At 42.4% G+C, this 17,965-nt stretch overlaps 2 protein-coding genes across 2 annotated transcripts in view; one reads left to right on the top strand and one right to left on the bottom strand.

Moving 5' to 3' along the window:
- PDCD10 (programmed cell death 10) overlaps window positions 1-11,953 on the bottom strand; it is a 30,499-nt gene extending 18,546 nt beyond the window's left edge. The window contains exons 1-2 of the mRNA XM_075268718.1: window positions 11,788-11,953; window positions 519-721 (exon numbers count right to left, since the gene is read on the bottom strand). Of these exons, the coding sequence (XP_075124819.1) occupies window positions 519-614 (96 nt within the window). The 5' untranslated portion in view covers window positions 615-721; window positions 11,788-11,953. The remainder of the gene's footprint in view (window positions 1-518; window positions 722-11,787) is intronic.
- A 256-nt stretch (window positions 11,954-12,209) lies between these two features.
- SERPINI1 (serpin family I member 1) overlaps window positions 12,210-17,965 on the top strand; it is a 36,854-nt gene continuing 31,098 nt past the window's right edge. The window contains exon 1 of the mRNA XM_075268717.1: window positions 12,210-12,350. Coding sequence (XP_075124818.1) covers window positions 12,346-12,350 — 5 coding nt within the window. The 5' untranslated portion in view covers window positions 12,210-12,345. The remainder of the gene's footprint in view (window positions 12,351-17,965) is intronic.

Below are 17,965 nucleotides of genomic sequence, written 5' to 3'. Positions count from 1 at the left end.
AAAAGAGTTGAGACACGGACCCTCACTGATCCAATATTAATGGCCTTTCCTAAGGACAGGTCGCAGGTATAAAACCCCCAGAAAACGTATTATCGAAAATGACATAGAATCGTGGCCTAATCTTTGAAGATCTTTGTAATAAATTGAGCTAATATATTATTAAACACAGACCTTCTGCTATATTGCCATGTATACACGTAAAATTTTTAGTCATATACTAAGCAAGCAAAGCCTTGCCAATGTGGGCCTCACCCTACTCCTATTGTTACTTGTGTGTGTCATCGTGGAAGTGGTAGAACAGCATTTCAATGACAGCATATAAAGACACTGGAGCTACACCTGTCTACAGTCATTTCGTTGACTATTACTTCTAGAACAGAATATACATCCCCAAAGTATGTAGTATAGAGCTGAACTCACTGACACAAAGTAGTCCATGGAAAAAAAAAGGGTTCTTATTTTTGGGATGTCCCATATTCCCAGCATTACTAAGTGCTGTGCATTATGAGAACACCCACCTCATTAAATACTGGATACATAACCGCATACAATGGCATGGAAACCATAGAAGTGGTCTCTGCTTCATTCTTCATCTCTTCCATTGTCATCCTCATTCAAAGAGACCAGGCTGTTAGAATATGGTGCTATGGAAGCAGAAATCTCCTCATTCAGTGTGCTCGATGCAGGTGTGCCTAGTCGTGCAAGAAATTATTCTGTTACCCTGAAACAGAAGGAACATGGAGTGAATACACAATCCCACAGCCTACGGACTATTAAGGCATTTTAGTCTGATAATGAGGCCCAACATTGCAAAAAAGCTGTTCTTTTGTTGCAGGTTTTGATGAGGTTTTTGGAGCCAAATCCAGGTGCTTCCTTTATATTTCCCATTTCTTTTGGGGAGGTGGGGGAAGAAAAAAAAAGTTGTCCTCTCACTACGCCCTTCATGTTATTTTTGTTTGGTTCAGGATAAGAGTCGGTCATGCCACAGCTTCGCCTAGACCGATGTACTATTTACTTGGGCTATTAGGAGGCTGCCACGTCAGCATTTTATCACAATTAATGAACAAGTATTTTAAGCTATTACTCTTTTTACATGCCACATCCTCCATGTACAATCCACTGAATTTTGGATTTGGTATTCATATATCAGCAATCCTGATAGGATAGTATACAGTTAGTAACACATTTAACGCATGGCATGGATGGAAACTTATTGCTGGTAACATTTGGCTTTAGATATTTTACAATTATTTGCCAGGTTCTAAGTAACACTGACTGAGTTGCAGGATAGAAATAAGAGCACAGATGCGCTTCTAAAACACTAACACGTAGTACTTAGAAAAGATTATAGTGTAAGGCTTCATGCAGATGACAGAGTGTGCTATCCAAGTCAAAGGAAATTGTCTTCCTGATAAGCGTGTAACTTCTGACAGATCTAAATAGGGCCGAAAATTATCTGACCCCTGAGGAACTCTTCATAGCATGAAACCTAAGATCTCGATTTTTTTTTTCTCCAATCCTAAAGACCAATTTTTTTTTAAATCAGGTGTGTGTGTGTGTGTGTGTGTGTGTGTGTGTGTGTGTGTGTGTGTGTGTGTGTGTGTGGGCGGTGGATCCTAAGGCTGCATTCACCTGGAGTTTTTGGTCAGAAATTTGGCCAGGAAACTGACTCAAATTCCTCATTCAAAAAACACCTCACCATACAGTCCTATGGTGAGGCATTTTTAGGAGGAGGAATTTGAGTTTCCTGACCAAAAAACTCCATGTGAACGCAGCCTTATATACAGCAATTGCTCATCTGAGCAAGGTGTCAGATTTTTTTGGCTCTCTTTTTTCCCCAGAGTATTGTACATACTTGTCATTCTAGCTGTCTGCACCTCAATTCTGATTAAAGATTATTTAGGTCAGTTTTTTTTTGTTTAAAAACACACCTTTGAAAAGTATGATTATATATTGGGCTAACCTCACGAGATTAGTCTTGGGAGGTTTGCCCGACTGTTTAGCTCAGATAGAACACGTCCAAACCAGACTGCTCTTCAAACCCCAAAATACACTCACCGGCCACTTTATTAGGTACACCTGTCCAACTGCTCGTTAACACTTAATTTCTAATCAGCCAATCACATGGCGGCAACTCAGTGCATTTAGGCATGTAGACATGGTCAAGACAATCTCCTGCAGTTCAAACCGAGCATCAGTATGGGGAAGAAAGGTGATTTGAGTGCCTTTGAACGTGGCATGGTTGTTGGTGCCAGAAGGGCTGGTCTGAGTATTTCAGAAACTGCTGATCTACTGGGATTTTCACGCACAACCATCTCTAGGGTTTACAGAGAATGGTCCGAAAAAGAAAAAACATCCAGTGAGCGGCAGTTCTGTGGGTGGAAATGCGTTGTTGATGCCAGAGGTCAGAGGAGAATGGCCAGACTGGTTCGAGCTGATAGAAAGGCAAGTGACTCAAATAGCCACCCGTTACAACCAAGGTAGCCAGAAGAGCATCTCTGAACGCACAGTACGTCGAACTTTGAGGCAGATGGACTACAGCAGCAGAAGACCACACCGGGTGCCAATCCTTTCAGCTAAGAACAGGAAACTGAGGCTACAATTTGCACAAGCTCATCGAAATTGGACAATTGAAGATTGGAAAAACGTTGCCTGGTCTGATGAGTCTCGATTTCTGCTGCGACATTCGGATGGTAGGGTCAGAATTTGGTGTCAACAACATGAAAGCATGGATCCATCCTGCCTTGTATCAACGGTTCAGGCTGGTGGTGGTGGTGTCATGGTGTGGGGAATATTTTCTTGGCACTCTTTGGGCCCCTTGGTACCAATTGAGCATCGTTGCAACGCCAAAGCCTACCTGAGTATTGTTGCTGACCATGTCCATCCCTTTATGACCACAATGTACCCAACATCTGATGGCTACTTTCAGCAGGATAATGCGCCATGTCATAAAGCTGGAATCATCTCAGACTGGTTTCTTGAACATGACAATGAGTTCACTGTACTCCAATGGCCTCCACAGTCACCAGATCTCAATCCAATAGAGCATCTTTGGGATGTGGTGGAACGGGAGATTCGCATCATGGATGTGCAGCCGACAAATCTGCGGCAACTGTGTGATGCCATCATGTCAATATGGACCAAAATCTCTGAGGAATGCTTCCAGCACCTTGTTGAATCTATGCCACGAAGAATTGAGGCAGTTCTGAAGGCAAAAGGGGGTCCAACCCGTTACTAGCATGGTGTACCTAATAAAGTGGCCGGTGAGTGTATAATTAGTAGGGCCCATGGTAGGGGAAACGAAATGTCACCGGATAACCAGAAAATGTCCCTGGGACGGTTATATGGGTAAATATAGACTTTTGATAAATTATGTATTCTTGAAAGTAAGCAGGCGGAGGGTGTTTAGAATAGTGTAGGAATTACATTTTATCCTGGATAACCCCTTCAAGGCTCCATTCCCACGGAGTAATGCGCCGCTCATTCTGACACGTAACCCATTGATTTCAATGTGCAGTGCGCGTAAGCTGGCACCCATTGAAGTCAATGGGATCTGTTTTGAAGCGCCTCACTCTGACACGTATTTACCTGTCAGAATGAGCGGCGCATTACTCCGTGGGAACGGAGCCTAAGGCGGTCTTTCTCCTCAGATTCCTGTCCAAATTCAGGCCCTGTGGATCCTGCAGCAGACACAATAAAGCTATTTGTGCACCCTTTGCTTGGCTTTATTTTATTTGTTGCTCCTGCATTTCCCATGACTCATCTTCGTGCTCTCACTCTATGTGTACCTCTTCCTTATTCCACATCTCCCGGAATGAGGTCACGGGTCACGGGACACACACACACAGCCTGTCGATGAGCATTAACAAGTCCTAGCTACACACGGAAGAAAAAAATAAAAACTTCAGCACAAAGTGTGTCACTTTTTTTTTTTTTTTTTTTATCACTCTTTGGCTACAGCTTGCGACGTGGGTTCTTAGCCTAAAGGGGGCTTTGCCATATCTTCTCAGGTGAAAAGGGAATGGAGATGTGCCACACATCACTCCTACAGTGGGAGTTATGGAGTCAGACAAGTGGGCAGTGGGTGAGATGGTGCAGCATGCATTCAATTCTACTTTTGTCCTAATGTATTTTTTTCCTGTATGTATTCTGTAATTGATAAAAATCTTAACCTTATGCAAGTGTGTTGAGTAGGATTGCCGCTTTCTTTCCGAAAGAATGCCACATCTGTATGAGGTTAGTATCTTTTCTCTAACATAAATTGTATATGTCATGGGGAGAGATATTATGCAGCAAGTTCCTGAAGTTGATATGTCGGAAGCATGGCACATGGGCAGGTGTAAGGGTATAGCCACACATTCAGGTTTTGTTCAGAAGTAGTTTTGGAAACCAGGAATACCCATACACTGATCAGTAGCAATCACAGTCATGTGCATGTGCCCATAGAAATGTATGGGTCAGTGTGCTATCTGGGAAAAACACGGATAACACCCTGATCTCGTCCACAGTCATCTGCAAGCCACCCTTAGGGTACTTCACAGATAGCGCACTGACCCATTCTTTTCTATGGGCTCATACATACAGTATGATCGTGATTTCCTTTTTTTTAATCAGATAATTTTTATTAACAAATTTTTCTTTACATAAAATCAAACAAATCGACAAAACAACAGTAACACAACAACAATTGAAAGTAAATATGGAGACACAATCCGACATATAAAAGGGGGGGGGGGGGGGGGAGTCCATTAGGACCCCCCGCTAAATCTCCCGAACCTCCTTTGATTTCCATGTAAAGAATAGCACTCAGGGGATCAAGGAAACAGAGAAAGTTGAAGTGAGAGATCTGTTCCTAAATCAGAGACGGGGAGGGAAGGCCAGGTGTGTCCAACCATGCTCCCCAAATTTTTTCAAATTTAGTCTGGGCCTTTCTCTGTATATATACGCCCCTCTCCAGCCTAATAGTATTATGATCGTGATTTTCACAGTCCCATGTGCAAGCTGATAGTCCGGGCTGCATCAGATAGTACAGTTGTCCTACAGTTTGTGGCCCATGCTTCCGTGGCTCCTATTCATTTAACGAAAGGTGTCACGGAAGCACGGTAAGTGCATGGGCAGCACATGCCAAGCGTATCTGAATGACTATGATAGGGACTAAATTGTGATAACTGGATCACTGGGTATTTTGGGGAGCTCCCTGAATACAGTAGTTAGTACTGACCAAAAGTAGTCCAATGAACGAAAAGCTAGGTTTCACATCACATACTTTACAACCTACAATCTATTGTTCATGTATTTTATGATAAATCGAATAGAAAGTCTACTTACATGGAAAAAGTTAAAATAAAAATCCACCACTACTTCATACTAATTCTATTTTAGCACCTTAAACTCTATAGTAAAGCATAACTGCCTGACCAAATAGTATAACGATAGGAATAAAATAGAACCAACAAGTCCATAAGCTCATTCAAAAGTCTCTAGTCTTAGTCATTGTACAATGTAGCGTGGGTACAAATGGTGTACATATTGTGTACCCATGCTCACGCAGTACATATGGCCACACAGACAACCTTACCTACACATGGCACTGCTAAAGAGTGGCAATCTTTTTAGTATCATGTCCTATATAAAAAATAAATAAATAAGTAGTCAATGTGATAATTACCAGCATTTAAAGGGATCACCCAGTTTCTATCATTGATGGCTTATCTCTAGTAATAATATTAGAGCTGCAGAAGTCTAACACCCGAAACCCCTCGCAGATCAATGGTATCGAAACAGCATGCTACTAACTTGCCATATAAACTGTAGCGGCAAGTGTAGGTACTGCATATATTTCAATGGGAACTGCAAAGATCTGATATTAATGGCCTAAGATATAGTTTTTCTAAAGCCGGATTCACTCAACCAAGTCCCATTCACGTACGTGTGTGTGTGTGTGTGTGTGTGTGTGTGTGTGTGTGTGTGTGTGTGTGTGTGTGTGTGTGTGTGTGTGTGTGTGTGTGTGTGTGTGTGTGTGCGCCACATTTCCTGGACTGAACTCAATGCATGATGAGGGGAGTCAGTTCAGTACAGCAGCACATCGGCCATTCAGGAGCTCACTATATATTACAAAAGTAATTAATGACACAAACACTGGCCAAAATACAAAAGCCGTTCTAAATTTTTGGGGAAAATTTAGGTACTTTATTTGTTTTCGGTTTTCATGGCCTATAAAATATCTGATCAGTGGACCCCTGTTTGGATCAACTGTTGGGAGGTGAATTCAGCCTATGACTCTTTAATCTACACCAGGGGTAGGGAACGTACGGCTCTCCAGCTGTTGCAAAACTACAACTCCCAGCATGCATACCTGCTCTGCTGTTCTTGGAACTCCCATGGAAGTGAATGGAGCATGTTGGGAGTTGTAGTTTCACAGCAGCTGGAGAGCCGAAGGTTCCCTACCCCTGATCTACACTGACTAAACTTTCCGGCAACTTTTGATTTGGAAGTTTGTCATAAAATTTACTTTATTAACAAATGTTGGCTGTTTTCTGTGAAATCCTATGTTTTTTCACCCTTTTCCTTCTTCTGTACCGAGAGCAGTTTCTGCCTCTCACTGAATGTTACTGTGTACAAAGGCTTGCAGTAACATGTACGGAAAATGAAGATAGGGCAGGGTCACTTCAAATAGTTATATTTCTGACATTATAAAATGTACAAAAAACTGCTTTCGTTGTCATACGAAAGACGACGTCACTGTCAAGTGACACAAAGACTAGCTAAATTATTTCCGGAGATACCACTGGTAGAAAACAGTGTCGGGATTATGATGTTCATAAGCAACCGTATAATATATATGAAATAAAAATCCCAATCTAGACTGTTTTCTACCAGTGATTTCTCTAGAAATAATGCTAGAGAAATGTACTTTTCATAATATCGGCGACAACTGTTGGAAGTGATCCTCCCCTACCCTCTTACATAGCCTTGTACTAGACAGAAACAGCTCTCAATACAGAAGCAAAATTATAAAGTATATTACCAAATGTATTAATGACACAAAAACTGGCAAAGAAATCAAAAGTTCTCCAAAAGTTTAGTTTACGTTATGGACTGTTTCATACAGCAGCGTTTTAACCTGGAAATTCAGTTCATGTATCGGCCCATACACAGCTAAGGCTACATTCACACATGCGGCTGAGTCTATGTTGGAAACTGTGTTTCAGCATCCACGTGAAATCTGTAGAAGAAAAAAATTCAGATTGCATGATGTTTTTAAGTTTAAAAGGACAGATCCCATTACAGTCAATGCGGTTTGTCGGGTTCTGTAGGTGTCCGATAATTTAACAGTCTGTATTCTATTGTTATGATGTTTTGGCAGGTCAGACCAATAGATAATTACATTGCCAATGATATGTTGAGTTGAGTATTGGGCCAGTAAATCCGGCCAATAAATGGACAATACATTGAGTTCCCAGGACTGAACATGGCCATGTGAAAGAAACATTATCAGCGTGCCAGTAGTTCAGTCTGTAACATTGGGTGTTTATCTCAGAACTTACCTTAAAAAGCTGGTCTCAAGATTGTCAAAGCACACAGGACATAGGGATACTATTATCCACAGAGAAAAAATACTGACGTTTACAGGGATTGTCACATAACTGCAACAACCTGTATCATATACCTATAGAAGAGAATGGCGCTCACTCAGCACCCCATTATGAGCTACAGCGGTGAGCTGCTTTTCACATCTGCATTTTTCAATCTGTTCTGCTGCTGCAACAAAACAGAAGAACAGATTAAACAAAGACAGATCCAGTCTAAGACTGGCAACAATGGATCCCAAGGGAATCCACTGCCTTTAATGGGGTCCTTCACCCGGACAATGCCAGATGAAAAGTCAGTTGTGCAGGACTTTTTCCATTTGTGATTTTAGACACTGTGCCTCATTTTTTGGCACTCCCCCCCCCCCTCCCCCTCCCCCTCTGGCACACTGTATGGATATAGACACTTCCCTTAAAAAATATTAATGGTATGTTCACACAGGGTTTTTGGACCGGAACCTGAGGCTGCCTCAGGTTCCGGTCCAAAATACAGGTAGCTGTGACTGGATGCCTGTGCAGTACACCGGCATCCAGTTGCGCACTCCGCTCCGGATTAGGCCCAAATGAATGGGCCTAGTCGGCAGTGTCTTCAGGCCGATGTCGCGACGCGAATCCACCTGTGAGCTTGTCACTTCTTTTTTCGGGGAGGCGGAACAAACGGCTCCTATTGATTTCAATGGAGGCCGTCTTTTTGGTCCGGATTTTGAGGCCTCAAAATCCTGACCAAAAAACCCCACGTGTGAACTTACCCTTATGGTTTTTGCATCAATCCACCTTCCATTGATTTCAATGTTTTTTTCCCAAGGTGGAACCCGCCTGAAGATAGGTCATGTCATTTTTTTTTCCCCTGTAGCAGCATCCGCCTCGAAAGGTGCCGGGAAAAAAAACAAAACAAAAAACACACTGTCTCAACATACCCCAAGTAATACTACAGTCTTCCTGTAGGGGGGAAAAAAAAAAGTTGGCAAATGCAGCTCTTCCTGTTTATCACTGTATATTAGAGCATTCAGGCCCATTTTTCTCGTGTATTCCCATGTGTGAATCTCTAGATTTGACAAGGAAGTAACCACATAGTAGCAGTGTGAATCAGGCTATGGTGATACTCTTTTCTACGTAATTCTATGGGGAGCTATGTGTCACTCATACCTGCACCAGAACTTCCTTTATGATGAAACTATGTATCACACAGGCTCTCTACAGGTAGAAGGGAGGATGTGGAATAGAAACTACTACCGGCTCACACAGAGGAGCTGCTCCCCTATCTGTAAGGCTCACTCAGAAGCAGCAGTGTGGGTGCTCATTCTTCAGGCCGAGTCGCCTCGCGATTCGGCCTGAAGACACTCCCTCCTCAGGACTAGGTCCATTCATTGGGCCTAATCCGGAGCAGAGTGTGCGGCTGGATGCCTGAGCATGCATGTATTTTCAGTGGGAAGAAAGGGGCAAGACACTGTCAGAAGCCACCAGCCGCAGCTTCTCTCCCTTAATAACGTAAGAATCAGCATGCCCACATGCTCAGACAGTCCCACCAACGTTCATGTAATGTGTATAACCAGCCTCAGCACCTCTTCACACTGGGGAATATTTATCAATACCAGTGCAATGGGGAATGGTGGCAGCCATGTCTGTAGTCAGACCAGAAAAGTTTTCAGCATTTTCCTTAATAGTAGCTAAAATTCTTTGGTATAATCATATACAGTCTAGAGTAATTGGGGGAGGGGGATTTATTATCCTATGAAGCATAGATAGCTGATGTTGTGGTACATCTTTTACCCAAATCCTCCATTTTGCGTCTTGACACTATCTGCCATTGTTGATGGAGCGGGGTGGGAACACCATGGTCTGACATTTATTATAACTCTTATCGATTTTCTGGCGTAAGCTATACAGGAATTCAGCCCGATTTATTACGAGGTTGGAGCCTTCTATACAGTTATGTCATGAAGGTCAATATATGCACTGGATACAGATAGAACAGCTCCTAAAATCCAAAGATTAAGACTCAATGAACATCAAAACAAAAAGTATTTTAAGCCCCTTTCATGAGGTCAGTATGTTCCATTGGTGTTTGTAAGCCAAAATCACGAATGTGCCAAAAAACACATGGTGAAATTTTTTCCATCGTAGCCTCTACTTCTGGCCACTGTAGCCTCTACTTCTGGCTATTGTAGGCTCTACTTGTTTTCAAACAGTGATGCAAAATACTGACCACATGAAAGGAACATAAAGACGATATGCAGACCTTTTACACTAAATAGACAGATACAACCTACATAGAGGGTCATATCTGTTGTAATGTTGTAGCAATCCATTTCTTTTATTGATCCTAAGATACAGTTTATAACTACAGTAAAGATACTGATGGTTGACAATGGAAGTGGTGGCGAAGCTTGTGATCAGACAGATTCCATACAGGGTAGCTGAGCTCCTGACTGGGATAGTGTTTCCTACATCAAAATACAGTACAGATGACAAAGATGCAAATCACCAGAGTTAGCTGTTTACAGAGACTGAAAAGTTGTAGATGGTCATTCATGTTAGGCCTCATTCAGAGGACTGAAACACAGCTAGGAACAGGGCTCTAGAGTGTTTTAAGCTCAGGGCATTACACCTGTGACTGACAGAATTTGCAGCTGTAATACAGACATTAAAATATGACTGCATTATGGCTGTCTGAATGAAGCCTTAGTTTAATAACTGAACTTGACAATTTTTGTGGGTTTGAACAAACAAATGGGGTCTTACAACTTTCCGGCTAACAGCAGAGGTCAGAAGACATAAGGACCTGGCCACTATTCAGGGCAATTACTGGTAATAAGCAATAACAGTGCTATCACTTAGCTGGCTCGATTGTCGGCAGGTTAACAGATGCAGATTATCGGCAGTACATTGGCGTCGATAATCTATGCAGCTGAATGGGGAAGAACCAAACACAGCAGAGATCATTCCTACCTCACTCAGGTTGCATCGACCAGTGCAACAAGGCCAAAACAAATGTCAATCAATGTGTTTCATGTTGTTCAATAGTCCTGGGTCAGACATATAGCTGTCTAATACAAGTTTTAGATTAAGATACTTTTAAAAGTTCTTTTGTTGTCAGGGGTATTTGACAATGACTTCCTTCTGATCAGCATGTGCACTGGGACAGTCAGAAGAGCCAACAGTTCTCTAACGTGTATGGCAAGCCTAAGGGGCGCTGGGCCATAGCGACACGGAGAGAGCAGAATTTTGACTATGTCTGTAAAGCGCTGCAGATGATGGTGCTATATAAGTAAGCAAATAAATAATTTTAAATGTTGCTCTGGACTAGAAAAAGTCTTTAAAGCTGTATATTTTTAGAGGAGCTAAAAGGCAGAGTTAAACCACTGCAGCTTCCTATGACACTACCAGAGGTGACATGCCAATTGATAGCAGAAATCTGTTACAAATATCACATGTCAGGTTGGACTTCTATTAAATGTTGGTAAAAATACACACCAAACAATAGATCTGCATCCTGTCAATGGAAACCCAGACCAGACCACAGATCATGGCGGAGACTGATCACTGCTTTGTTGTTATGACAACATTCACAAACTAACCGCATGCGACAAGACACTTAAAAAGAGAAGAAGTGTTTAGAAAGTTACTCAACTTTTCATACGGAATATTATGTAAGGTGTATAGTGTAAGACACAATTTCAGGAACAATAAAGTGGTGCATGTGAATGATCAGGAGGAGCAGAGAATGAGGTGGCTGTGTGAGTGACAGGCCTGAAACTCCCACCATCCCCTATAGAAGAAGTGCAGGGAGAAACAGGCCAGAGCCCAAGCAGATCCGGCCTGGCTATGGCCTGTGCTAGTGTATCATTAACTTTTACCACACCTGATCATTAGTGATTCATCAGCAAACGTAAAGAGATGAGGCTCTGGCCGGAGATCCAGCAGTGTGCCCAGACAGGGGGCACCTCCTACAGTGCCAGCCCCAGTGCCCACCACAGTGGTACAGGCAGCAATGGCCAGTGAGAGGGAAGGAGGTGCAGCGACACATGAGGAGGCACTGGCTGCGCTGCACACAGCATGGACGGGATTACACCGGTCTCCCTGACACCTCCAGGCCCGGGCAGGATTAGCATTACTCAGCACACACTGCACAGGCTTAAGAGCACCGGCTAACCCGGCCCACGCCTCAACATATCAGACATAGAGCGCCGCAGGCTACCTGTGATCCGGCGAGCGGATGAGGCAGCCCCCCGGCTTCGTGCTCCCACCACCGCTCTGGAGTCCCTGTCACCGGAAGTCCGCTCTAGGAAGTGTCCGCCGTCCTGAAGAAGAAATAAGGCGTTGCCCGGAATCAGTCCGACGAGTTTACCTTTCGAGAGGGCGTGGTTACCACATACATAGGCAACAGATATGCGTCTACTGGGAGTTGTAGTTTTCCCCAGTATTGACTTGCTCAGCTATGGACTGCTGCTAAACTACACTTCCCGGCGTGCTTTGCGAAGCCGAGGTTTTTCATAACAAACATGCTGCTTGTCAAATAGCGAGCGGAAGTCTAAGAGACAGAATGGAGGTAGTAGCCAATCAGCGGGCAGGAAAGGGGAGGTCGTTACGTGATTGGCTGGTAGATGACAACATGTGGGCTCTTCGAGGAAAGCTGTGGTGGAGCTTAGAGAGTGATCCTGCAGTCAGCTGGAGGAGGAGGAGGAGACGGCGGAGCATCTACAGCATCTGCAGCATCACTGGGAGCATCACTAGAAGCTGAGGCGTGCACCGCTGTATGAGGTGAGACCGATGCTGAGCATCCCTGCTGACAGCGCTGTGCTACATGCACGCTCATGTATGATAGTGTGTTACCTGCTGCAGCCTTCCTCCTGTCTCTCCATTCCCAGCATCAGTACCTTCTGCCTGGGCAGCCATAGCTCTCGGCTGTGGTCTCCATGGTAATCACTGGGGAGGTCTCCTGGACTGCTAGTATTATTATAGAGACTCATTACTATGTATTTATTTACTATGGAGGTTCTATTACATGCTGAACAGATATGTGCCCAGACCCATGTCACATGGCATAGCTCATGTAGAGGTAGTAGTGCTGTGGGGGCATCATCATGTACTTGTCTGTATATGTATGGCATAGTATATGTATAGGTAGTAGTGCTGTGGGGGTATCACCATGTGCTTGTCTGTATGTGTGTGACATAGTATATGTAGAGGTAGTAGTGCTGTGGGGACATCATCATGTGCTTGTCTGTATATGTGTGACATTGTATATGTATTGGTAGTAGTGCTGTGGGGGCATCATCATGTGCATGTCTGTATATGTGTGACATTGTATATGCATAGGTAGTAGTGCTGTGAGGGCATCATCATGTGCTTGTCTGTATATGTGTGACATTGTATATGTATTGGTAGTAGTGCTGTGGGGGCATCATCATGTGCTTGTCTGTATATGTGTGGCATAGTATATGTAGAGGTAGTAGTGCTGTGGGGGCATCATCATGTGCTTGTCTGTATGTGTGTGACATAGTATATGTAGAGGTAGTAGTGCTGTGGGGACATCATCATGTGCTTGTCTGTATATGTGTGACATTGTATATGTATAGGTAGTAGTGCTGTGGGGGCATCATCATGTACATGTCTGTATATGTGTGGCATAGTATATGTATAGGTAGTAGTGCATCATTATGTGCTTGTCTGTATATGTGTGACATATATGTAGAGGTAGTAGTGCTGTGGGGTTATCACCATGTGCATGTCTGTATATGTGTGACATAGTATATGTAGAGGTAGTAGTGCTGTGGGGGCATCATCATGTGCTTGTCCGTATATGTGTGACATAGTATATGTAGAGGTAGTAGTGCTGTGGGGGCATCATCATGTGCATGTCTGTATATGGGTGGCATAGTATATGCATAGGTAGTAGTCCTGTGGGGGCATCATCATGTGCTTGTCTGTATATGTGTGACATTGTATATGCATAGGTAGTAGTCCTGTGAGGGCATCATCATGTGCTTGTCTGTATATGTGTGACATTGTATATGTAGAGGTAGTAGTGCCGGGAGGGTATCACCATGTGCTTGTCTGTATATGTGTGATATAGTATATGTAGAGGTAGTAGTTCTGTGAGGGCATCACCATGTGCATGTCTGTATATGTGTGACATAGTATATGTAGAGGTAGTAGTGCTGTGGGGGTATCACCATGTGCATGTCTGGATATGGCTGGCATAGTATATGTATAGGTAGTAGTGCTGTGAGGGCATCATCATGTGCATGTCTGTATGTGTGTGACATTGTATATGTAGAGGTAGTAGTGCTGTGAGGGCATCATCATGTGCATGTCTGTATGTGTGTGACATTGTATATGTAGAGGTAGTAGTGCTGTGAGGGCATCATCATGTGCTTGTCTGTATGTGTGTGACATTGTATATGTAGAGGTAGTAGTACCGGGAGGGTATCACCATGTGCATGTCTGTATGTGTGTGACATTGTATATGTAGAGGTAGTAGTGCTGTGAGGGCATCATCATGTGCATGTCTGGATATGTGTGACATTGTATATGTAGAGGTAGTAGTGCCGGGAGGGTATCACCATGTGCATGTCTGGATATGGCTGGCATAATATATGTTGCATTTATTTGCACTTTGTATCTGACAAATATTCATGCTTTAGTTTCTTGTTTTGACAGTGGAGCTACAAATAATATCAGTGTATGATACCCTGAATGATGTTGCTACACTTTATATATACTCTATATACTGGCTATTATGTGCTTTTCTGGCAGCCTTGGCTAAATATGTGTGTTACACTTTATCATCAGAAGGAGGTGCCATGTGCTTCGTAAGTGGCACAGAGCAGTGCCCAGGGACAACTGTTGTGGTTGGTCCAGATGTGAGTGCCAGTGTCATGGCCTCCATCACATTATGAGTTTTGATGATTCTGGCTGCTGGCCGGCCATGAGAGCTGCACGAAGTTGTGATTCCAGTATTGATTCCTGACCACAGTGAAATTTCTATTCTAGAATTTCACAATATCAAAAGCAGCCAAGTGACTATAAATATATTACTCCATTGTGATAAGGGAGAATTTGTTTATCTGCAAAGTGTGTAATGTGACCTATATACACACCCCAAGGCTGAGTGCTGCACCAGACTTTTATTTCTGGTGACACAAGTATACTGTGAACTTTGGCAGATCACGTCGATCAGAGCATGATTTAATATCCGGTGTGATACGGCCATGGCATGGGATTATTGTGAACAACACTGTTCTAAACCACAATGTTTTGTCTAAGGTGGCTTTATATAGTGTTTTTTTTTTCTCTATGGCAAGTTTTTGTACTTACAGCACGTGTTCTTTTACTACCCGCCCCACCAAAAAAATGTGAGATGTTAGTTGATAGAGAGTTATGTTTTTTTTGTTCCCCTCCCCCCCAGCACAAACTGGGTCTAGAGTTGTTTTTGATGGCATTATCTAATAGAGTTCTCTTTTGGGAAATAAAGGCCTAAAAAGAAGAAAAATAAACATGCCACAAATGTGTGACCAAGAAACTGGCACCAAAATAAACTCTATACAAGCCCAGAAATACTGCCACAAAAAATAAATAAATTCAGAAGAAAGTTTTGCAATGTCCTGGCACCCACACGTAACAGATCACTAGTGTACATTATAAACACTAAGGCCGGGTTCACATGGAGTATTATGGCACGTAATGTGATACGTAGACGGCGCGGGAGCTTTTGCTTTTGCAAAATAGAGCCGCGTATACGGTACCGGCTCCCATTGAAAACAATGGGAACGTATACGGCCCGCAAAGCTCCCGCGCCGTCTACGTACCAAATCACGAGCCAAAATACTCCGTGTAAACCTGGCCTAATACTCTGTGTGAACCCGGCCTGGAGACTATCCATAGATGTTTCAGCTTATGCTTGACATTGTGGAAACAGTGTTTTGGCTGCTGCAGAAAAAACGCGTTTTACAGTGCCAGCAATATGAATGAGATTTCATTTCATCCGCACATTGCAGTAAAAGAGAAGATGCAGAAAAGCTGTGTTTCTTAAAAATGGAAGCATGTGATTCCACACCTAACGCTTACAAGTGTTCTACCTATAGATTTAATAGGGAAAGAAAAACCGTAAGGAAAAAGGTGTAAAAACTTAGCGAATAATGCAATTGAAAAAAACCTCTTTTTTTTTTTTCTTTTTTTTTTTTTGTGTGTGTGTTTCGCCATGTGGAATTATAGCCTTTGAGTTCTTTTGTATGTGAAGGCTTGTTCAGGTTTTTTGATGCAGTTTTGAAATCTGAAATCGTCTTATAAAAGGAGAATATAAAACTAAGGCTCAATTCACACAATGTCACATGGCAGCATTAATTTCCCTGTCAGTGAATGAGAACTATTCATATGACTATTATTTTGACACAGATCGTTGAGTTATGGCCTATTTTTGGCCATTTTCTTGAATCCCTTTCATACACTGAAACGTATGACGGATCTGTAAATATGGGTGCTTTCTGGGTGCAAGAGGGCCATGAAAATGGCTTTTTTTTTTTTTTCTTTACAACCGTTTTGCACCTCTTTCGTGTGCATATAGTCTAAGGCCCCACAAAGTAAGGCCATAGCCTTAAGGATAGGTGCTGGTACTTCTCTTTTTTTGGCTTAAAAAATCTGCATATAAAACCTGATCAAAACTCAAAAGCAACTTTTTTCCCCTAATATTTGCAGTTCTCCAATGTACTACATTCTGTGGAAAATAGGAGAAATCATGGGTTGGGAAAAAAAAATATTGACGTCTAAAATAAATAAATTAATTAATTAAATTAAAAAAAAAATGTCTAAAATCTGACAAGTTAAATTTGTATGTATTTGTAGCAATGTACAGTATGTTATTGTTTACTGTTTCTTTATTTGTTTCTTTATCCAAACAATGTAACAATATAAATGAATCCCCTAAATAGTTCCAGAACATAAATCTAGTAGAAAACAACTATTGCCGCTCACATTCTGATTAAATCCACCACAAATCCTCTAGAACGCCCTGCCCTCACATTTGCTGTACACCATTTCCTAGATTGCCCTGTCAATTCTTCACTGCTTGAGGCTTTGGAATAATAAACGATAAAACAAGAATCCAGATAACCTGGCACGTATCCAGGAATTAATGTTGCAGTGACGGAGGAATTGTACGTTTACTGCTGCTTTCCCTCCTTGTAGTGTGGTCCTGTCATATCTAATAAGAATAATGCGGCTCCGAAGCGGCAGAGTAATGCAGCGTTTCCAAAGCAAGTGCTATGGACACTCCGTCAAGTGACAACTTTCCTGTTGTCACAGTTCTTCTGTCATTGTTGCTTCCAATTTACTATGTGTTTACTATGCAGACCGCATTAAAAATGCATTAGCGCTTACACGTATCGGCTTTTTCCTTCACTCTTTGGACTACATTGTTTTTATAGTAGTTACTAAAGGTGTAGGAAACAGGTGTTTTCATGTCACTACAAAAAAATAAAAAAAAAAATAAATATATATATATTATTGGACCTGATTCACAGATGCCATTCTAGATTTGGAAATTTACTACGCAATGTATGATATGCATACTATGTGAGTAGAAAAGTGGTCACACAGAAGTGGCCAAAGGTGCAGTAGGTTTTCAGCTGAGCCCCTTCATTTCCAGCTCGATTACCTGAGTTGCTTCATTTTTGTCCTGACCAGTACCTACATGGCATGGAATGGAGTACCCGGGGTCTTTTTTTTTAATCTTACCCCACTCAAACCCTCAATATGCTTTTCTACTTTTTATTAAAAATCTCTTTAAATGGATTCAGCCATATTGAAAATGTGTTCCAATGTGTAGGCCACATATTATAAAGCAGAATGAGCAGAGCAGATTGGTGTACAGGTTTGTGGGAAAAGATTTCTTACCGCCTGATTTTCCTTAGTTGAGCAGTCAAGGAGGAGGTGCTGTCGGTGACTGACTGTCTCCCCTCTATGACTGTGCTTATAGAGATAGCTGTCAATCACTGATAGGACCGATTCCATGACTTCTCAACATAAAGCAACAACAGGTTAAATTGAATTATTTCCTACAAAATTCTGTATTGATCTGACCATCTCCTTCTTCTTTGCCTGCAGATTTCACATTCTCCGTGTGACAGGTATTTACCGCTCACTAAGTCATGCACATATTCAATCCAGCGCTCAGGGGATCAAGACTGGCATGTGAAACGCCAGTCTTGGTAAATTTCTATCACTGGATCTAGTCGCATACTTATTATAAGGGATTCCTATCTGATCTAAAGACATAAGGGTTTGGTGACCTATCTTAGTGACATGCCCTTCCTACAATGGGCGAACACCTTTAGGGTGCATTCACACAATGTCTTTTGGCTCGTAATTTGGCACGT

The sequence above is a fragment of the Leptodactylus fuscus genome, chromosome 3 (genome assembly GCF_031893055.1).
Source record: "Leptodactylus fuscus isolate aLepFus1 chromosome 3, aLepFus1.hap2, whole genome shotgun sequence".
Taxonomy (NCBI): domain Eukaryota; kingdom Metazoa; phylum Chordata; class Amphibia; order Anura; family Leptodactylidae; genus Leptodactylus; species Leptodactylus fuscus.
The sequence above is the reverse complement of the archived record's forward strand: the minus strand, read 5'-3'. Positions and strand labels throughout refer to the sequence as shown.